At 38.0% G+C, this 23,333-nt stretch overlaps 1 protein-coding gene across 1 annotated transcript; it reads right to left on the bottom strand.

The window, feature by feature from the left end:
* Nucleotides 1–15,570: 15,570 nt before the first annotated feature.
* Nucleotides 15,571–16,882, bottom strand: LOC127802815 (protein DMR6-LIKE OXYGENASE 2-like). The gene is made up of 2 exons (XM_052338848.1): nt 16,338–16,882; nt 15,571–16,238 (listed from the first exon to the last, which is right to left on the bottom strand). Exons 1-2 carry the CDS (start codon nt 16,787–16,789, stop codon nt 15,650–15,652), a joined length of 1,041 nt encoding a protein of 346 aa, XP_052194808.1. The 5' UTR covers nt 16,790–16,882; the 3' UTR covers nt 15,571–15,649.
* Between the last annotated feature and the right edge of the window lie 6,451 nt (nt 16,883–23,333).

Raw genomic sequence — 23,333 nt, 5'->3', positions numbered from 1 at the left:
TAGGATAACCTATGAAACTACCCTTTAAAGATCGAGTTTCAAGTTTTTCTGATTTAAGCTTTTTCACAAAAGCTGTACATCCCCAAATCTTAACATGTTTAAGACTTGGTTTCCTACCAAACCATATCTCATGTGGTGTTGTAGGAACTGACTTGGAAGGTACTCTATTTAGAAGGTATATTGCAGTAAGAAGGGCATGACCCCATAGGAACAATGGTAAGTCAGAATAACTTAACATGCTTCGGACCATATCTAATAGAGTCCGATTCCTCCTTTCTGAAACCCCGTTCAGTTGAGGTGTTCCTGGTGGAGTGCGTTGTGAAATAATACCCGAGACTTTAAGAAAATCTTCAAACTCGTGACTCAGATATTCGCCTCCACGATCTGATCGTAAGGCTTTTATCTTTTTACCAGTTTGATTTTCTACTTCAGCTTTAAAATCTTTGAACATTTCAAAAGATTCAGATTTATGTCTCATAAGATAAACATATCCATATCTAGACATATCATCTGTAAAAGTTATGAAATATTGATAACCCTCTCCGGCCATTACATTAATTGGCCCACATACATCAGAATGTATGAGTCCCAACAATTCTGTAACTCTAACCCCTTGTCCAACAAAGGGTGATTTGGTCATTTTGCCTAGGATACAAGATTCACATGTTAGATAAGGTTCAGAACCCAATGGGCCAAGAAGCCCATCTTTCTCCAACCTAGTGATTCTATCATCCCCTATATGACCTAATCGATGATGCCACAGAATTTTGGGATTTGGGTTATCCCTTTGTCTCTTGTTATTATTCAATACACGCAGATTTTTATCATTATCAACAGTTACATTCAAAATGTATAGACCATTGACAAAATTACCAGAAGCAATCAATTTATTTCCAAAATAAATCTCACAAACATTATTTTTAAAAGAAAATTCATAATTCTCTTTCACTAAAGCAGGAATAGAAATAATGTTCTTAAAAGCTCCAGGTACACATAAACAATTGTTTAAAACTAAACTATGTCCATGCAATAAAGATAAAGTAACAGTGCCAATAGCCGTGGCTGCAACTCTTGCCCGTTTGCCACCTTCAGCACGATCTCATCATCTGCGAGCCTTCTACTTCGCTCCAGATCCTGTACAGAAGCACAAACATGAGTTGTCGCTCCAGAATCTAGAATCCATAAAGTAGAACAATGAGCAATGGAAAAATACTCGTGAACTATCATCATACCTTCCGCTTCCTTCTTCAAGGAACTGAGGTAGTCTTTGTAGTTCCTCTTCCAGTGCCCGTCCTTGCCACAGTGGAAACATTTTCCTTTGGCAACAGCTTTTCCCTTCTTCTTACTTATTGTCTTGGCCCCCTGTGGTACTTGTGTGGCTTTTTTCTTGCCTTTCCCCTTCCTAGTCTTACTGGAAGAGGTAATAGCCATCACAGTACCCGTTTTCATGTTGTTTTGTGCCGTAATAAGCATGTTCATCAACTCAGCCGGAGTACACTCTATTTTATTCATATAGAAATTCGATATGAAATTTCCATACGAATCTGGCAAAGACTGAAGGATCAAATCAATTTGGAGGTGAGGATTCAACTCATCCCCCAAACCCTTCAACTTCTCTAACAGGGAGATCATTTTGAGAACGTGTTCTCCCACTGATCCTCCCAGAGACATCTTTGCCCTAAATAGTGCCTTAGATATCTCATATCTTGCACTCCGACTTTGTTCACCATACAACTCTTGTAGGCGTGTGATGATAGAGTACGCGTCAGGCATATTCGCATGTTGACGCTGTAATTCACTACTCATTGAAACAAGCATATAACTCCTAGCGGTGAGATCATCATCTCGCCACTTGGTAAGAGTATCTTGCTCCTCTTGAGTAATGTTTTGAGGAACACTTTCCCCTCCATCATCATTAGCAGGCACGGGTACAGGAGCATCCAATACATAAGTAATTTTCTCCAAGTTCAAAATCAGTTTCAAGTTTAAGAGCCAATCATTGAAATTTGGTCCAGTTAATTGGTGCTTGTCAAGATTTCTTGTAAGTGGGTGCAATGAAGCCATTTGATGTATCTGCAGAAAATAAATAGATTATTAGATATCTTGTTTTCCTTAACTATTTGACTTTGGTCTTTAAATCAAACAGTGCCTCCCACTAAGTTTATCAGATTCCTTACTCCCAATGAAGGAAAATGCGAATTCACGTTGGCATGAATTCCAGTGGGTATTTGGATTCTTATCAAACTTATTATTCCTCACATAATAGATTCTTGGAATAATAAATTCAATAAGTGGACAACTCTTGTCCAGTACATCTCATGTACGGCCCAAATATTATTTTGGCTCCCAGTCCAATGTACCTCACATAATAGTTTCTTGGCAATTGAACATGGTTAAATTATACTATCACGCTGACAAGTCTGCACAGTTGAATATCGATCCCCTCACATAATAGGTTCTTGGGTCTCAATATTTGTGCATTCCCGTCTCATCAAATGATAAATAGAAATTAAAAACATTTTAACCAGTGTGCAACCCCTATGTATCCATAGCCGGTCAACACACGAATCAAAATGCCCTAATCTCTACCGTGATGGAGAGCCCCGATTAAATTGCCTTAACTCTTAAGGTCTAATCGGTTACAATTTAATTTTATAAATATGGGAGATTTTTCGGTCTAATTTTTAGGTCTCACTTTACACATGCAACGTTTTAATCATCATACATCAACTATGTAAAATAAACATTGCATAAAGTAGTCGATATGGTCATGGACTCAAACATGCATTCTAGGCACGGTTCCAGCCATTGGAAACGTGCAGTGCATACGTGGGTGCATAAAAGGAAAACTACTTATAACTATTACAAGCATAACCCGTTTACATAGGGTCTTCATTTCTTTGATTGTTTCATCTTTGATGACTCTATTCCACGTCGTGCCTCCATTGATTGAATCATCGCTTCTACATTTACTATAAACTACTTTTACAATAGAATAAAAATGAAAATAAAATTAAACAATTAATTTTACAACCGTTATCCAAAAACGACAAATCTCGGCACGCAGGCCATCAAATAAAATAATCCATACATACACACAACACATACATCATCTATGTAGTGTCCTAAGTCCATGACCAGTATCGAAATATGACAAGGCATTCACAACATGCTATTTAACAATTAAAAGCATATTATAAAATTTATATGATTGTCGGACATGTGTATAACATTTATACCTTAAGTGCTTTGAAAAATAATTTTTTTTTTTTGAAATTAAATTTGCTGGAAAATATTTAAAATAAATTAAAAACAAAAATGAAAAAGGAGGGGGGGGTTGCCGCACGCGAGCGTGCAAGCGCGGCCGCGCGCGGCAACGCGCGCCATGGGCGCACGCGGCCATGCAGGCCGCGTGGCCGGGCCCTTGGCCCGGCCCATGAACGCGGCCAAGGCCGCGCTCGCGGGCCAGGCCCGCGGCCCAGCAAAGGGAAAGCGGGCCCAGCCCGCATTGTGCCCTAGGCGGCCGCGGGCTATGCCCGCGCCGCGCACCTGCACGCCATCGCCTTAGGCGGTGGCTCCCTTTCCAGGTGGCTGCCCAGCAGCCACCTCTCACCCCCTCGACCACCGTCGCCGACCGCGACGGTGGTCGCTGCAGCGGCCATGGCCGCGCTGCCCAGCAGCGCGGCCTTCGGCCATGGGCGCCGCTGGCGGCGCCGATCGCTGCATCTGGCGTCGCCCAGCGGCGCCTCTCTCTCTGGCGATGCCGCCCAGCAGCGCCGACCGGCTTGCCGGCACCGCCCAGCGGTGCCGCGGCCATCAGCGCCGCCCAGCGGCGGCGGCGGATCGAATCCGCCGCCTCCCTTTTGCTGTTTCTGCAAATATATATATATATTACATATATACATACATATATAGTTTGACGTCCCAGCAAACTCTTTTAAATATTGAACATTTAAATAAAATAATCTTTGTTTTGTTCTTCCAGCAACAAACACATATGTATATCTCATATACATAAGTTTATTTTTGATTCAAAACACAAAAAAAATGTCCGACAAATAAATAAATTAAAACCATAAGTTTGGAAAAACGATGGCTCTGATACCACTGTTAGAAAACATTGATCTGATCATACGCAGCGGAAAATAAAATCTGATTTTATTGGTATCACGTTTTTCAAATCTTACGGTTAAATCGAAGACATAAAACGAAAAGTTACCTCGAAGCGAAATCTGATTTCGTTGCCGATAACCCGTCTGATATCTCCCACGCGTGAGATGCCGAGTCGGTCCACCCGAAATCGTCAAGACTTCAATAGACTTGAGAGAAAAAGGGACTCGGAAATTTTCTCTAAAATTTCCGTTTTGATTCAACTAATTAAAAAATTGGATTTTGGGTTTAATGTTATATTTATAAACAAGAAACCCTAAAACCCTAAATGCTATTGGGCCGGGCTTTAGGTGCTAGCAAAAGGCTCAAACCAAATTAATAATTAAATAAATAATCATATTACTTATTTAATTATTCTTATTTCTTAAATAATTGCATTTATAATTTAGTAATTCCATAATTACTAAATTTGCCCCCTTTTTCTTTTAAAAACGATTTCTATTGGGTGGGACTTTCTGGGTTCACAATTAAACTGGCAACGAGAATTAATCAATTATTAATTCTCGTAAATCACGAGTGACATCTAGCAATATGTCATGATTACCCAATTTAATGTGAAGCGGGAATGTGAACCTTACATTACGGTGTCCTGCAATACAGTCTCTCTATCATACTATATCCCGACGAGATATGAGATCACGGTCAGTAGGTCAAATCTCTCGATCTCGTCGTATGACAAAATCCAATAATCACACTTGACTAATATGACACAACCTCTACGGAATCCAAATTCCGTCGTCATATTACCTCGGCCAAGGATTTATCGTCAAGTGACCACTGGATCGCATAGGATATCTTCCTCGTATATCTCGAGATGATAGATTCCATGTCTGATGCACACATACCTCGTGTGTCACTGAACTAGGCACATAGATACGTACGGCTATCCCTGATTAGGACAACCATATAATATCGCTGATATCCTAATCCACTAACACACAGATATCCATGTCATCTCAGGTCTAAGGACTAATGCAAATCCGTAGTTAATATTAAATCATTGACCCGTGAGATAAAACCCATGTGATTCAATATTAATAGTCCCGTTCAGTGAACTCGTTCTTATAACGAGCACCCACTCGTCTTTCTTCTGTATCTTATACAGAGTGGTACGAAACCCACCAATCTTGTCTTTCGGTATCTTATACCGAACAAGGAGGAAGACGATGTGCCAGCCTTTGCGAGTTACTAATTATCCAAGTTAGAAACTCTATGGCCAGGAACATATTTATAGTATAACGTATTGTGGATTAACCGTCTCGATTATTCTTAACAATTAAGAATGGTATCCACTCCTTATTATACTAAAGGATATTTGTATGTTCAATTTAAATCATATTGCAATTTCAATTAAACATAAAACTTGCCATTAAATAAGGTTTAAAGAATTACAAGATCAAGCCCTATTGCGTCGCTGAAAACTTGGTGTTTGTTCTATCTAAAAGTGTTGTGATTTCATGCAAAATGGTTTTGTTGCATGTAAATGGTAATCGGTGACGGTTGGTTTTATGAGGGAGGTTCGTTCCTAAATGTTTTGAACTTGTGCATTGCACTTTATAAAACTGTTGTTTATATGATACTTTGAATTGTGAAATGTGGCATTGTCTTGCGTTTTGTGTGTTCGTATGGAATGTCAGCCTAAAATGTTATCTGGATAGTGTAGCCATAATTCTCCAAGAGCGTGATTGAATAATAAGGGTATATTGTGCTGATGTGCATGCCGGGATAGCCGCCTTGGTTTCCATGCTAGGCTATTTGGTCAGGGAAATTGCACTAGGATGACTAGGTGGTCCATATTGTGTTGTTCATGTGGGATGTCAGCCTAGGATGTTGTCTGGATAGTGTAGCCATAATTCTCCAAGGGCGTGACAAAATAATAGGGGTATCTAGCTGGTGAGTATGCTAGGATATCTGCCTTGATTTTCGTGCCAGGCTGTTTGGTCACGGAAGTTGCACTAGGATGACTAGGTGGTCCATGTGAAATTTTGGAGTTGGGATTGTGTGGTGGTTCTTGGATGCTTAGAGTGGAGAACGTAATCTCCGACGTAAATGTGGTGAGCCGGGTTCCTGCGTTGATGTGACCCTCCTGGAGTGGGAGTTGGTAACGATTGTTCTCGAGATATTGGAGAAATGCGTTGGCTTGCCCCTCTTAAACTAGAATCGCGTCGTGTCTATGTATCGATATGGTGGCATAGCTTTTAGAGAGATTGCTCTTTTCTTGTGATAGGGTTAAGCGCTTGGGATTCTCTTGGTCTAGGGCTTACCGGATGTTTTGGTTTATTTTATGTTTTGCATTTATTCATAAAAAATGTGTTTTTGAACTCTCATTTAGATGAATTATTATCTAATATAGACTTTGTCCCTGGAATATTCAAACGTTTCAGGTGAAAACAGCGGTACGAAGGGAAAGGGAATTGCCAAGGAGTGGCGGCGATTAGTGGATGTTTTATATTATGTCATTTCAATTATGTTGTTTATTTTGAGGATGACATGTAAAATGTTGGTTTAACTTTATGTTATAAATAAAGTGGGTTTGATTATGATTTATTGAGGTTTTGATCTAGCTTCCATATTTGAGATGATGCACCTGTCTTAGTTTATTGATGGTTCATAGTTGATATACTGAGAAGGTGTAACGGGATCTTCGGGGAACGATTTTGTATTGAGTTTCCATTGATTGGAAAAGAAAATATATTCTCGTAATCTTACGTTACCCAACGCTCTAGAGAAGTGGGGTGTTACATTTAGTATTGCTAATTTTTGTTTCTTGGTGTCTAAAATTATATAACCAAACATTTTTAGGTTGAAGTACAACAGTTATGGACAATATCACTATTTTTGGTCAAGTAATTTTTTTTCTTCATATTAATTTAAGTACATTTCTTATAATGTAAGGTTTATTTTTTTTAAGCTCATTATATCTAATTTTCTTATAATAAAATATTTTTTTCCTCATATTTTATAGATGGATGGAGACTTACACCGAACTGTAATAACAATTCCGTTTACTAATTTTTTTATTTTATGTGTATAAAATTTTATTTATCACTCTAAAGTATTTATATGTATAGGTTCGATTTCTTCAAGAAAGAAATGTTAATTTTTTTATCCGCAATGAGCGTGACCTTAATACTATTCGCATTTGTGAGGTAAGCCTAAAAGTTACTTGAACATTGGATATGTATTTTTTTTTATTATTTTAAAAATAATTTATAAATATATTCTACTTATTTTTTATAGGCAAAGATAAAGGAAAAAGACAAATCAATATCAAAGGAAATAGAAAAGGCTATCCTTTCTGGCAAAAGAAAGGAAAATGCACATCCCGCTGTATGGTTTCTTAACAATTTTTAAAAGTTTCTTTTTCGAATATTATCATATAGATGTTTTTAGAAATTGCATAGTGTCATATACTCTTTTTTATGTATTTTTTTAAAAGTTTCTTTTTCAAATATTTATTCAAAATTCTTTTTATTGAATGTGAAATGTTTTATTGAAGCATGTTAAAGTAAACATTAATTTGAACTTTTAATATGTTTGTCTATTTGTATGAACAAATTTTGCGATTAAAGTAAGTATACATATTTTGGAAAGCTTTTAACTCATTTTTTGTAAAGTTTTAACACTCTTTTGGTGTATGACAATATAATATTTATTTTTCTTATGTAGTTATAATTTGATGTCAGTAACACTAATTGGTGTGCATTTTAATTTTAATTTTTTTTAGATTGCAGAGTAATGGCTATTGTGCATTATTTGATATTTTATTTTTTTTATATTTGATTTGTTTAGAATTGTAGAATATAGACTGATATTTAATTGTAGAATACATGCTGGTACGTAGAATACATGTTGCTTTATTATATAGATTAGTATTTTTTTTTTCTTTTTATTATAAAACGTTAATAAGTATGCAATAATTTTAATTTTAATTTTTTGTTCAATGTTTATAATTTTTTTTTTACTTTCTCTTATATTTTGATTTACAATATTGATGATCATTATAAATCTTATATGTTTGTTTATCATTTGAATTTTGTAGAACATTTAATATAAATAAAATTATTACAAGTTCTTTATAAATTTTAATATAATATATATAAATTATAACTAAATTTTATTCTAAATATTATTTATATCGTGTCTTTACGGATGGATATACACTAATATATTGATATAATATATAATATACATATATGTGCGTAATACGCACTTGCTGGAATTTTCTAGCAAAGGGAAGGCACCCAATTGAAGCCATGCAGCAGCCACGCGTCACCTCCTGGGGGTTTGAGAAAGACTTACCTACCAAGCTTTATTCCTTCTCTTATTTTGTCAAGGGTGAAGTGGACATCATGATTAACATTGAAAATGAAAATTCAGTGAATGTGTGGCCCAAATTAACAGTTGGATTGGCAGGTGAATAATTATAGGAGGTAGTGTAAATAAGGGGAATTGGAAGTGGAGGAAATTGAGAGAGAGAGAGAGAGAGAGAGAGAGAGGAGTGAAAACGGAAGAGAAGAAAGCAGGGGAAGCGATGCCCGTGGCTGGAACAACAAGCTGCTGTGCGCGCTAGGCGACAGGAGGCCGTGTGTGGCCGGCGACAGCCGCGATAGCATGTAGCGGCGGTCCAGCAGGTGAGTAGTGCGCGCGGAGGTGCCTTGTGACTGGTGTGGCAGTGCGTGAGAAGGAGAAGGAAGGAGAAGGAAGCAAAAAAAAAAGAAAAAAAAAGAAAAGAAAATGAAGGAAATAGTAAAAATAAGGAAAAAAATGTAGAAAAATGGGGAAAAGTTTTCAAAAATTTTTTAAGAAAATTTTGAGAATTAATTTGGGTTAGAAGACCATCCCGAGGCTAAGAAATGCAATTTGGGCAATTATGTTGCAGTTAAAAAGAAAATGTCAGTGTAGGTAAATTATTATGTTTTTCTTCGAATTTGCTAAGGTATGAAGATTCAATTACTTTTAATTATTTCTATTATATTAGGTAGTGTGGAAATGAGCTAAAAGATTTGTTGAATGAATTAATGGCTTTGGAATTATTAAGGAAAATGAAAAGAAAATAGAGGAAATTTGAAAAAAATAGAGCATTGAATTTCCTTTAAATACACTTGATGACCAAGAATTATTGAGGTGCGACATTAGTAATTCTAGCAAATCAAGAGGCAAACATAAATTCGATAAAAGTTTAATATGTTTTGCATGTAAATTATTTTTGTTATAATTTGTATAAGATGTTAAAAGAGTGCCTAGGTATGGGGCAGTGAATTTTTGACCATGGAAGTCTCGATAGGGTCTTAGAAGGAAGGGCCACCACGAACATGAGATATGTGAGGTGGATGGGGTTGCATGCACGCAACATTTCATATTTATCTATGGTGTTATGCTTATTAATTTACGACATTGTATATTACATTTATTGAGTCTCAAGACTCATTCCTTCATTCCCACTAACCACACAGATGGCTTAGGGTCCGATAAGCGAAAAGCGGTGTGTGTCAACAGCCAACCAGATGATGAGAGTGGTAGTCCATGATGGGGGTGCGAGTCAAGTGGCTTGTAATTATTTCATTTAATAGTTGTGTCAAACGCCGTATGTACTTGTTAGTTGGACTTTTTCTATATATAATAATGGACACTTTGTGTTTGTGAGTTAAAATATATCTAACTTGCAACTTATTAATCTACCTATAGGGCACAGGTTAGAAACGAGACTCAAGTGTCCTTCCACTACTTTTGAGTCTTAGACCTCGAGTTCTTGATGGCCGGAGGCGGTGAATCTTGGATGTAACATCCTGAAATTAGGAAAATAAATAAAGATTATTAATTTTGGTGTTTGAAGTCATTATAGAGTACTTGAGGAATTGAGAGAAAATGTTTATTTATGTTATTTTGAGAAAATGGGTAAATAAGGTAATTAATTAATTTAATTGGGAGTATTTATGGAAATAGTAGAATAAAATAATTTATTGGATTTCTGAAAATTTGGGGTGTATATGAGATTTCTGGAAGTTTTGGGGCTTAAATAATGCAATTTCCTGGAAATGGAAGTTTGAGTGTGTGAGTAATTAAAGAAAACTATGGGTGCTGAAATGTAAAACTCGGAAGTGGCTGGGAGTCACTTTAAAATTGATTTGGTGCGCTATTATGATTGAGGATGGTGGCTAGCTAGGTGGTCGCGCGTGAGAAAGGCTTGGGCTAGGTCGCGGATTCGATTCGCGGGGGTGTGCGTGCGAGGCTGGGAGAGATTTGTTGATTTTTTAGTAAATTCCTCCCCGAAACGACGTCGCTTCCGGGAGGCGGTGGTGCTCCCAGCAGCTGCTCCAGCGGCTGCTGCATGGCTCTTTCACAACCACTCTTTTTGCACCCATTTAAGGCCTATTTCGGGCATCTTCGAGCAGCAAATCAGAAAGAAAAAATTGGAGAAGAAGATGTTCGCGCAGTGATGAAGAAAATGGAGAAATTTGGGAGAAATTGGGGATTAAATCAATTTTAATTGTGGTTTAATTATCCAGGTAAGTAGAGAAATATATATTAAATATTCTATATGGTTAGAATTTAATTTTGGGTTTGATTTTATTAATTTTAGGAGTTTATGTTAATTTATAGCGTGTATTAATTTGGTAGCATTCAAGCATAAAAACGTTGTAATCTACTAAAACGAGGCAAGCTTCCTTCTGCCCTTGCGATTTCTTTCCATTTTGTGAACCCCTCGCATTCCCTTAATTCGTTTCGGTGTCGCGTATTAACTATATAAATTGAGGATGTTATTGGCATGATTTAATTAAAATTAAATATGAGTCTCGTTGGGGTTTTATTTGCGGTGTGCCTACGTGGGTAAAAAGTATTAGAAGCGTTATATGTTTAAGAATTTTATATGGATAAATTATTTATATTACACGGTTAAATTTGCTTAATGTAAGCTATGATTTTATTAATTGCTAAGAAATATTTTACTTCGCAGCGGGAATACAAAAAAGGCAAGAAACGGTCGTGTAAAGGCAAGCTGCTAACCCTCTCCTCATGTTCTTTAATTCCTGTGAGAGACTCCATAGTTTCTCATATTTTATCACATCCCTTACTCCAAATCGGCGTCTAGCATTATTTATTGAGTTATTATTCATTTGGTATGATTTAAATTAAAACCAGGACTTCTAGAACTTTATTTGTTCTGAGCCTACAGGGGTTTTTACTGCCCCCACTCCTCTTGGGAATGATGCTGAATCCAACTTGGGGATTAGGTTTTTAGAGATTCGGGTTTATTTATGGATTTCATTGGTATGGATTCGGCTAGGGCTATTGAGTAGTGGGGTAGGGGTAGGCTGTTTGGTGACGTTGGGGTAGACTATTGTACGGCCTTGAAGTGGACCGTCAGGTGGACACTCCTAGTTACTGACAGTTGACCGGTGCCAGACACTACTGACCAGTCCTACTAGTATGTGATTTACTGCATATTATGATATGTTGTATTATCGTTCATGGTTTGTTATGCACATGGGTACGGGATGCATGTTGGGGTATTCATTTACTGAGTATGCTTGGACACGGACATTCTAGCTTGGTTAGATTACATCCGGCACGGGCATATGCATCGCGTGTGGTTTATTATGTGAGCGGAGCATGGCCTGATGCCTGGATGTGTGGGTGCCAGTGTATCACGTTAATGCTCACTACGCCATTGCATTTTTATGTGCATTGCATAGTTACCGATAGTTCACAGATGTTGGATGGGAGGACCGTTCTGAGGGAGCCTACGGCTCGGTTATTCTACAGCTCGGGTGTTAGAAGGACGGACGCGAGCACACAGGTGACAGGAGCACCGACTCGGGATGGCGCGCATATGTTTGTTGGAAATTTATATTGCCTTTCAAGGCAGCGGTAGGTTGGTATGGGACTTGGGTGCTGTGTGTCTTGTGTGGGCCCCAAGGACCGATACACGCTTTATTTAAGCTTTTATGATGTGCTGTGCGTCTCAGGCTTGTGTGTGCTTGGGGGTTAGTGTTCTGGGAAGAGTTTTTTGAATATGTTCTGCCTCCAGCTTTCCTTTCTTTATGCTTGCTGAGTCTCTCGACTCACTTTGCTTTTCATCATTCCAGGTAGTGGTAGTGTGGGTCAAGGACAAGGGAGTCAGCATCCAACGGCAGAGTCGGTATAGTGTACAGGTAGTTCCGTCAGTCCTCGTCAAGTTTGATGTTTGAATAGGATTTACTCTATTGTTTTTTACTATGCCAGGTCATTTCTCGTGTCTTGTGTTTGTCGGCACAGGAGTCTGTATTCATTTATTTATCATGTGACCGTTGTGTTAGCGGAGTACCCGTAGTGTATGCATGTGTATAGCTTAGCTTCCGCTGTTTTAATTCTCGTGTATGCAAACTAGGGTAGTTTCTGTCTTATGTTTCATTCTTTCTCCTTCAGTAGGCGCTCTTGTTTCTGGTAGTCCAGATGGTTGGGATATTCGGGTGGGGGTGCTTACATTGGACCCCACTTAGGGCGCCTACATTATTTTATCCCCTTACTATTAGGGTATAGTCGACCTTCAAAATAGGACCTCTCGATGTAACCTTGGGTGATGGTGACACTCGGTAGTGGGGTTGGGGCGTCACACTACTACAACATGGCCAACATTTTGTTGCATGTGGAGAACAAATCTGGCGATGGAACGGTTAAACCTTGCCAGGGTATAGCCGGCATGGGCTAGGAAGATTGGGGAGCAAGCAAGGCCTCTGATTGGCCAATGGGTTAGCCGGAATTGGCTATAAATAGTTGAGAAATTGACCAAGGGTTTCATGGGATTTCAAGAGTTTAATCCAAGCCTTCAAAGCAAAATCGAGGGAGCTAGATAAGGGGGTTTTGTTGCTTGTGTCGAGAAGATTAATTCTAGAGATTTTGGGCCGATTTGGTGTTGTTTTGAGTGGTATTCGATAGGTCATCGAAAAATTGAAGCTCGTCGGAGTCGTGAGTTTAATCGGCCAAATCAGAGGTTTTGGCTGGATTTTTTGAGTCAAGGACACTCCCAACGTGTTTGAAAGAGTGATTAGATCAAGAAAAGGGGGAGAAAACAAAGAAAAGAAGAAAAACGTGTCACCAACAATAAGGGGATACGTCGGAGAAGACGACTGAAAATTGGCACGTGAGGAACACGCGAACAGGTTCATGCATATGTCACGTGTAGGTATGTGAGGGTGTGTGGGACAAGGTAATTTCTCGAAATTAATTTTAGAATTTTAAGAACATTATTTTATGAATTATGGTGGAGAAAAATTTAGAAAAAACCTTGAGGAAGAATTTATTTTGGAATTATCGAGGAAAAAAAGGAAGAAAATAAGAGGAAATTGTGTGAAAATTATGAAAAAATGGATGTTGATATCCTTTTGAATAAATATGACATCTAGGGATCGTTGAGACTTGAGGTTGAGTAATAGTGCAATTATTTGAGGCCTAACACAAAAATCAAGGTTGACACGAGAATCGATGTATTTTGAATTACAATTAAGGTGAGTGTTCACCCTTATAATTTGGTTTATTGTAAGAGTTTTCACTTCAAACTTGGTTTATTATAGGTGGTTCGACCCTATACTCGATTTTGTTTCATGCAATGGTTTTGACATGCGAACAGTTGATTTCATGTGGATGGTTTATCTAAAATATTTATTTACATGTGCATTGAAATACGTATATTGAAATGTCATTTTATGTAATACATCATTACATGTTGTGATTATGGCATTGGCATGTGTGTTGGAAATGGGTAGTGTTTCCAGGATACTTTTGAGTGGGAACACAATCTTTGACGTGATTATGGTGTGCCGGATTCATACGTTGATGTTGACCCTCATGTGGCGGGAATGATAACGATTGTTCCTGAGGTGTCGGAGAGATGCATTAATGTTGCCTCACTTAAGTTAGGATTGTGTTATGCCAATGTGTCGATGTGATTATGTTACCTTTAGAGAGATTGCTCTTTTCCCATGATATAGGTTAAGTGCTGTATGAGATTCTCTTAGGCGGGGACATGTCGGGATATATCAGTTTGTTCATGATCTTGTATTTATTCATGAAAATGTTTTGAACTCTCATTTAGATAATTCAACATCTAATTTGAAATATATCATTGGAATATTCAAACGTTTCAAGTGAAAGAGAGATGGGGAGTTGAGAAGACGTCGATAAGAGAGAGTGAGCTGGGGAAATGCCATTGGAAAGAGAAAAAGAGCTAAGAAGACGCTATTGGAAAGAGAGAAAGGGAGAGAGAATTGAGGAGATGCCAGAAAGGAGACATAGCTGAAAAGAGGGAAAGAGTTGAGGAGATGACAAAGAAAGAAATGGAGCTTAGAAGATATTATCAGAGAAAGAAAGAAAAAGTCGAAGAGAGAGGAGACGTCGGAGAGAAAAATTTCTTTTAAATTTATATAGCCTTCTGCTACATGTGATGTGGCGCTCTCTCATTTCCCCATCTATCAAGATGTGCAATTAACTTAAAAATGTATAATTTAGAAGTGCAATCAAAATAACAAAAAGTTCAACTAATCACAAAAAAAAAAAAAAAAAAAAAAAAAAAAATGAAAGTATAAGATGAAAAATATGGGTTTTGCCTATTGCAACACCTCCCAATTGCTATACTCACATCTCACACGTCTATTTATAAAGTTATTTTTTATAAATAATTAAATAAAATTATGAATATTATTGATTATTAATTCTTTTAAAAAGTGGGAAATATAAATAAAAAGTTATTGTCGTTATTGTCTCTTATAACAATAACCTTATTATATGTATTTGCTAAAATTTTTATTTTCATTTTTAAACTTGGAGAACTATTTTAAATTACATTCTAATTCCATGTGATTTAAGATTTTTGTGGTTAATGACTCTTTTGTTATAAAAAAGCCTCTTAGCAATCTTATTATTAGTAAAGATGTTAGATGTCTCTGTTAACGTGACAAAATGAGCTAATATATATTAATGTTGACTCATCCAGACAACTAATTCAAAACTTTAAAAAGTGAAATTATTATTATTTTTTATAATTTCTTATTTATAAAAAAAAATCTGAAAATCTGTATTCTGTGGGTGCAGATCAAATTGATTGGGCCTATATCAGTTAAAGAAACAGCCCACACGACTTCAAGTCCGTCAATCCAATTCGATTTCTGCAACTTATATAAAACAGTAAGGACTGGGATTTTGGCACCTTACATTAACAAGATTTCACAAACACCCATGATGATTAGTATTTGAAGCTAAGCATAAGATATATTTATTCAAACGTAATTAGAATTAGCATTACACCATTACCTGTATACATGTCTAATACTGTGAAACCATTATCTATCTATATATATAAATGTGTGTGTGTGTGTGTATTCATACATAGTACATACTGTGATCTCAACTAGGATCTGCAATGGCTCTGCTTCCATGACAAAGCATTATTCACACACACACATATTCTTTTGTAACGGTTGAATTTCATGGTTCAAGAAGATCACTCCTGGATCCTGAAATGATGGATTTGGACATTGTCGACGCCAAGGTTCTTGAAGTTACTGAGCTTCCTGTTGGCAATGAACTTACCCCAGTTGTAGGGCCTGTACTTCGCGGGGCTTTGCTCCGTCACCAGCTCCTTCAATGGTTCCACCATCACACTGTGGTCGGGATTGAAGAAGAACGGAATCGAAAACCTCTCCTTCTCCGAATTCACCATCACTCTGTGCTCCACACTCTCGTACTCCTCGTTGCTCCACACCTGAATGATGTCGCCCACGTTGATGATGAAAGCCTCGGGGGTCGGCCGGACTCGGACCCATTCGCCGTCGGCCTTCCGCTTCACTTCCAGCCCTCCGACTTCGTCCTGGACGAGGACGGTCAAAGCGCCGCCGTCCTTGTGGCGGCCGACGCCCAGCGCCAGCTGGGGGATTGGGCAAGGCGGGTAGTGGTTCAGCCGGATGTAGCTCGTCTGGTCGTTGAAGAAGCCGCTCAGGCGATTCTCCTGCAAGCCCAGGCTCAGGGAGATGAGTCGGAGTAGCTTGTGGGACAGTTTCTCCATTTCGCCAGCATATTCTTCAAACGCCTCCCTGGTCACCAATGGCTGTTCTTGTTAGTCATCAATGGCTGTTCTTGTCATCCCTAATATGTTTTAAATTAATTCATTTTCAAGACAATTTGAACGTTACCTCAACTCAGGAAGATTCTCCGGCCATCTGTTAACCAGCTGGCGGAGCTCTCCGTCGGCGGGATCAATCGAAGCTGGAATAATAGTAGGGTTCTTGACAGTGAGATCAAGCACCTCCTTCCAGTCGCGGACATTCTTGGTGAGCTCAGTGTCATAGTAACCCTGCGGATTCGCCTCGTCTCTCCTCACCTTCCTCTTCTCCTCCGGCGGCTGTGCGAAGAACCTCGTGGCCGCCGCCTCCAGCTTCCGGCGCGTCTCCGGCGGCACCCCATGGTTGATCACCTGGAAGAACCCCCAGTTCTTGCAGGCGGCCCCAATCTCCGCCACCAGATCTTCCGTGGCGGCGTAGCTGCTGCTGTTGAGGTCGATGAGTGGGATGCCTTGGGCTTCAGTGAAGGACAGCTTGGGCCTGTGTTCGGCTGCTTGGATGAAAGCGGGATCCACATCTCCCATGGCTGCTGCAGATTAATCCTAATTGAGCTTGTAATTAAACCCCAGTGTATATGAATGGCGGATTAATTTGTTGGATGGAATGATGAAGCTTATTAGCGGCACGGGTAATATATATATATAGAGAGAGAGAGGTTTGTGTTCATTGAACCTGGTCGTGTCTTGCTCGTTTAGGGTTTCACAAAAGTGTAAAATCCCCATAATTATCTTTAACAGCCAGTAGTCACAGGAAGTATCAAATTTCGTGTTTAAGTACTCTTTCATTGGGACGCAATTACAGATGTCCCATGCATTGACTGTTCATAATATGTACTACTTTTGAGTCTTTGTTCATAAAGGATGAAAGATTGGAATTTGTTTACACTTTGGAAATGTAGCGCCGTTTTATACAGTGTCTTGTGAACATTGACGTTTATACAAATTAAGTTTGTGGTCAAGATGTTTACGTTAACGTAATTGAGATTGAGATAATATTTGTTTTATCAAATATGAATTTAGAATATGGAAATTAAACATGTCACATTGAAAACCATTAAATATAATTTGTGAAGATAAGTTTAAGTGTTATAATAGACTGTATTACTTGCAACTCAATCCCAATTTTGCATGTAACTCAATCCCAACCGCAATTTATGTTGTTGATGTTTCATCCATTCACTAAATTTAACTTTGTTTTTATCATTTAGATATAATTTGTGTTAGATGACATCTAGCTCTTGTCATGGTATTAGAATAGCCCACCCATATTTTTATCTTTATACTTTTACTTCTTTTTTTGTGTGTGGTCATTTGAATTTTTCATTATTTTTTATTACAATACCGGGCCATACATTTTTAAGTTAATTACACACCTCACCAAAATTGAGTTAAATCTTACCATACGCAACTGCTAAAATGCCCAAATTATCCTTTATAATACCCCGTATTTCCAAAGATTGCCACGTAATTCTTGAATGAATTCGAAGTACCGAAAAATTGGCTTGAGAGGACAATAAGTCCCCAAATCAATGGAATAAAGTACCTTGGAGCATAAATATCGGAGGAAAAAGATATGACATTGACGAGCGTCTCGAGACGAAATTTATGATGTTGAAAGAAATCAAATTAGAGACGATTTTCGATACAGCTATATATGAGTCAGCTTAAAAAATCGAATAATGGTAAGGGATTTTTGGAAAGTCAACGGAATTCTAAGAATGTTCATATTTAGTATGAAAAATAACCCTTAACTGGTTTCAAAATAAAACAAAAGGGTTTGCGATCAAAACATACATTCGGGTTTAAGTGTAATTTTTTATTTTAGTTGAAAAAGGGTTGAAAATGATATATATTTTTAAAATTTGTTGGGCCAATTGAGAAGCATGATGCTTAGGGGTTCACTTAGTAAAATATTAAAGTCCAAGGAGTACTTGAAATGAGGCATAAAATGCAAAAGGAATTTACAAGGGAACAAAAGTGTAATTTTTGAAACTGTTTGTAACATCACTGACTTTGAAAATAATTAATTTATGGGTTTAAGGTGATTTATTGGGTTATTTGTGGTTTTGGGAAAATTAATGAAAAATATTAAATTTAGTATATTTTTGGAGTGGGGAAAATAATTGTAATTTTGTGAAATTTTTGGGCTAAAAAAATTCAGATATAAGTAACTTTTGAGTGGTTTGAAGAACTAGAGTCGATATAAGAACTGAATTAATAAGTGACTGAATCAACTGTAAGGAATGTTCTAAAATTTAGATATCTAAGAAAAAAGATATGTGATTGATGAGTGTCTCGAGACGAGATTTATAAGAATGAAAGCAATTAGAACGAGAACAGTTTTCGGTACAGTTAAGATATAAACTGAAAAATTGAATGATTGTAAAGGACTTCTGGAAAGTCAACGAAACATTGAGGGAGTTCAGGTTTTACATAAAAAACGACCATGAAATGATTTCAGAATGAAACAAAGATCCTGTGAAGACACAAAGATGAAATTGTAGTTATCGAGTAAGTGTAAGTTATTAATTTTTTATTTAAATGTATTAATACACATCAATTTAATGTTTGAGGGTATAACTGTAATTAAAGAAATATTCAAACAAAATGAAGAAAAAATTTAAGATTTAATGTGTAATTTTTTTATTAATATATTATATTACATAATATAATATATATATAGACGTATATGCGTGATGGCCAAGGGTAATTTCTTGGCCAGGACTCAAGAGTGCTCCAAGGGGTAATCTATATAATATATCTATATAATAAAGCAAGACTAGTTGAGATAAATTTTCAACAAGATCAATGGCTGAGAAACCATTACATCCCCCGCCAACACAATCACAAAGAGCCACTCGCTGCCCAACCTTATCTTCTCTCTTTCCCTTTCACACTCCATCTTTGCCTAGCCGCTCTCTCTCTTCCTCTCTCTTTCTCTCTCTCATAGTCACCCATCCACCCACGCCATCGCCGCCCCCCCCCGTCACCCCACTGGTAGCCGCTCAATCGCCGTCGCCCCCCACCGCACAGCCTTCGCCGCTTGCTTCCGCCACAGCCATATTCGCCAACGGCTGCTCTGCCATCACTGTCGTTCGTGCTTCCTCACACAACGCAACCATCTTCCTTTCTTCCAAACACACGGCGCAACCATCACACACACATACGCAACCATCTTCCTCACACAGGCACATATATATATATATATATTCCTTCCTTCCAAACACACAGCGCATCCATCACACACACAAACGCAAACATCTTCCTTTCAAACACACACACACACACACACACACACACATATATCTCTATATACACACTCACATATATCTATATACACAGATTTGTCTGCGAAACCCACACACGCTGACTCCTCGCGAGAGAGAGAGAGAGGAGAGGAAAGGAGGGTGATTGGCGGTCGCGCGTTGAGCAGATGGTGGCCGGTGGTGGTGCGGTGAGGAGATGGGTGGCCGGCGGGCGGCAGCAATGCTTGGATTAGAGATGGGTGGCTGGCAGGTGGGGTGAGATTAGGGATTTGGATGGGTTTGAGGTTAATTTTGGGGGATTTTAAAGTTTATTATGTTGGATTATGTGTGTGTGATTTTATTTTTAATTTTATTTTTATTTCTTGCTTGGTCCCCAAGATGTTCTAAAACAACTTGGCCCCCAAGTTCATCTAGAAATACTTGGTCTCCAAGCACTTCTTGATTGGCTTGGTCTCCAAGTTTGGAGGGTGCCTATATATATTGGTGTGAAGTTTTTCATTGTTCACAAGCTCTCACATTGTTATCTCTTCTCAAGTTTTATCTCTCATATCGAGTTCTTTTCTTTGAGCTTTGGAAGAGTTTGGTATTCTCAAGTTTTTCATCATTGAGAGTGAGCCCGTCTTGAGTTCTGCTAGCTCCGGTTGTTCGTGGCTGCCGTTCACCGGAGAGGTCGTTTCATCCTGCTGAGACAGTCGCCGTAGTCTGCTTGCCGCCGGTGCAGGGCGCTAACTGTCTTCAGGACAGTGCAAAGCGGGACCCGACCTACTTCTGTCCTGCCTCTTCCATGATCCAGAAGTTTGTTCTTGATTCCTTGTCGTTCTAGCTGGGAGCAGTGCTATTCAACCATCTTCTCTGATTTGCTGTTTTAGTCTGGTAACCTCTGTTGTTGTTCATTTAATTATAAGCTCTTGTTACCGTGAATATCAGCTGTTATAATAGTGGTCAAGTATATAGTATATGTTTCTTGTATCGTAGCCGGTTAGAACTACTTTCTTGTATCAAGCAAGTTATTTTTGTATTACGTACGTATCTATACTCTTTGTATCCCTAACATATTAACTGTTAGTTGTTAATTGCAAGAAATTAATGTGTAAGGAGGTTTTCTTTTTCTTGAATTTACGTGGGCGAGCAATAAAGTCAAATATCACTATCTCAATTCTCATGGCATTTCATGGTGGGTTTGCATCATTGAAAGTCAAAATGAATTGCCATTAGCTCTCACCGTTAAAAATTCCAAATTTTTCTTACCGAAAGGGCTAAATTATATCACCGGTTTTTAAATTTTAGATTTTATAATAAATTAATTATTATATTTTATTTTTTATTATTACAGTTACTAAATTTTGATTTCTCTCTTTTTAAAAAGGTATATTTTTTTAAAAGTGTTTTATCCTAGATTTAATTAAGTTACAATAAATTTTAATATTTAATATTTACTAAATTAATAAAAAATAATACGTGAATGCCTATAGACATTTTAATGGTTGAAATGAATTTTAAATGTATATCAATGATTGAGATTAGGGCTGGTAATTTTGGACACGACCCGATTACACGACACGACACGACACGGAGTTAAGTGGGTTATGGTTGAGGTTAATCGAGTTCGGGTCATAAACGGGTTTATGACACGATTATTTTCGTGTCTTAGGTGGGTCAACCCGTTTAACCCATTTAGACACGAAATGACACGTTTAATTAAACATGTTAATGGGTTGATCCGAACACTTTAACACGATTATATACGAAATGACACGTTTAATTAAAAGGGTTAGTGGGTTGATCTGAACACGATTATACATGAAATAATACGTTTAAAACTAAATAACACGTTTAACAGGTGACACAACACGACCCATTTAAATTAAACGGGTTAAACAGGTTAACGGGTCATCTCGTGTTACACGTTTAATAAATGTGTCGTGTTTGGGTTAACCTGATACGTGTTATACGTGTGTCTCGACACAACACGATTACGACCCGCCAACACGAATTGCCACCCTTAATTGAGATGAATGGATGTTCTCGCATACTCACTATCCTTCTTTCTTCGTCTGTTGCACCCTCTCTCCCATTCCTTCACTCACTGTCTCTCTTTCTCACAGACCCACCCACCCACGCCATCATCGGCACCCCCTGTCGCCCCACCAGCTGTCATCGCCCCTCCCTCTGCAGTTCGCTGCACCCCTTCTTGGCCTAACCCCGCCGTTGTCGTTGCCCCCTCTCTATCGTTTGCCGCAACCCCTTCTCGGCCCAGCCCAGACACATATATATACACTCACACATATATACACACCCCTCTTGCTCTCATCACGACCGACGCCATCACCTCCAAACACACAGGCACGTATATATATAAATATATATACACTCACGCGATCAATTGATCGCTGGTAGCAGCCGACCCATCGCCCCCGATATACCGTGATGGGGTATTCAAGAAACCCCTGACCTGTGAGCCCCCCGACCGCGACTGTCGGGGGCCCTTGAAACCCCCAACCAGAGATGATCAAGGGCTTCATAGGCGCGCACACACACACACACACACACACATATATAGATATAAACACTCGCGTGATCACGCAACGATGGGGGGTTCAAGGAACCCCTAACCGGCATGCCCCCGACTGGCCGCTGTCAAAGGCCCTTGAAGCCCCCGACCAATGACGGTCAGTGGCTCCAAGGGTCCTCGACAAGTGGCAATCGGGGACTCTTAGAGCCCCCAACCAACGGTGGTTGAGGACTCCAATTTTTTTAAAAATTTTTAATTTTTTAAAAAAATTAATATACAATTTTTTTAATTTTTAAATATCAATACTTAAGTGTATTTGAAATTTAAAAAAAAATACAAAAGTGTAATTTTTTTGTACAAAGGTCGAGGACTTTTTTTTTATTTTTTTTAAATTTTTAATTTTTTAAAGCATTTAATACTTAATTTTTAAGTGTTCTAAATATCTACAATGTAAGTTTTTGAAATATCATGTAAGTTCTAAATAAAAAAATGCTAACAATGTAAGTTTTAACGTATAAAAATTTGACATTTAGAATTTGACATGACACTACAAGAAAAATCAGTTTTAGTGACGGAAAAATCCATCACTAAAAACATAAAATTCGTCACTAAATTTTTCTGTGACGGGGTAAAATCCGTCACTAAAGAGGGCGTGACAGAATTTTAGTGACGGGGTGAGTGCTACCCGTCGCAGATCTGTGACGGGATAGCAGTTCCGTCACAGATTTGTGACGGGTGTCCCGTCACAGATCTGTGACGGGGAAGTTCTGCCTGTTACAGATCTGTGACGGGGGAAGTTCATCCCGTCACAGATTTGTGACGGAAACTGCCCCGTTACAGATCTATGACGGGGAATAGTCTGTCACAAATCTGTGACGGACAGGACAAGCCGTCACAGATCTGTGACGGGAAGTACTGCCCCGTCACAGATTTGTGACGGGCTCTACCCGTCACAAAAATTCTTAAAATAAAAACGAACAATCTATGACGGGTTACTACCCGTCACAGATCTGCGACAGGAGTACCCATCACAAATATTTTTAAATATAAAAAAAATAATATTAAATAAATAATTAATATTTTATAAAATTAATATAAATAAAAAAAATAATTTTGAAAAATTAAATTAAATTAATATTAATATTTTAAATCAATAATATATTTTTAATTTCAAAAAATATATTTTTAATTTTTAAATTTATAAAATTAAAATTTATATTTATTAAAATTAAAATTAATATTTTCTTTTATAAGAATAAAAAAATTTAAAATAACAACAATTTTTTTTTAA

The sequence above is a fragment of the Diospyros lotus genome, chromosome 5 (genome assembly GCF_014633365.1).
Source record: "Diospyros lotus cultivar Yz01 chromosome 5, ASM1463336v1, whole genome shotgun sequence".
NCBI lineage: Eukaryota > Viridiplantae > Streptophyta > Magnoliopsida > Ericales > Ebenaceae > Diospyros > Diospyros lotus.
The sequence above is the reverse complement of the archived record's forward strand: the minus strand, read 5'-3'. Positions and strand labels throughout refer to the sequence as shown.

Coding starts and splice junctions, on each gene's coding strand:
- LOC127802815 (XM_052338848.1), bottom strand. CDS start 16,789: ATGGGAGATGTGGATCCCGCTTTCATCCAAGCAGCCGAACACAGGCCC. Junction 16,239..16,337: donor GAGAATCTTCCTGAGTTGAG/GTAACGTTCAAA, acceptor ATTGGTGACCAG/GGAGGCGTTTGAAGAATATG.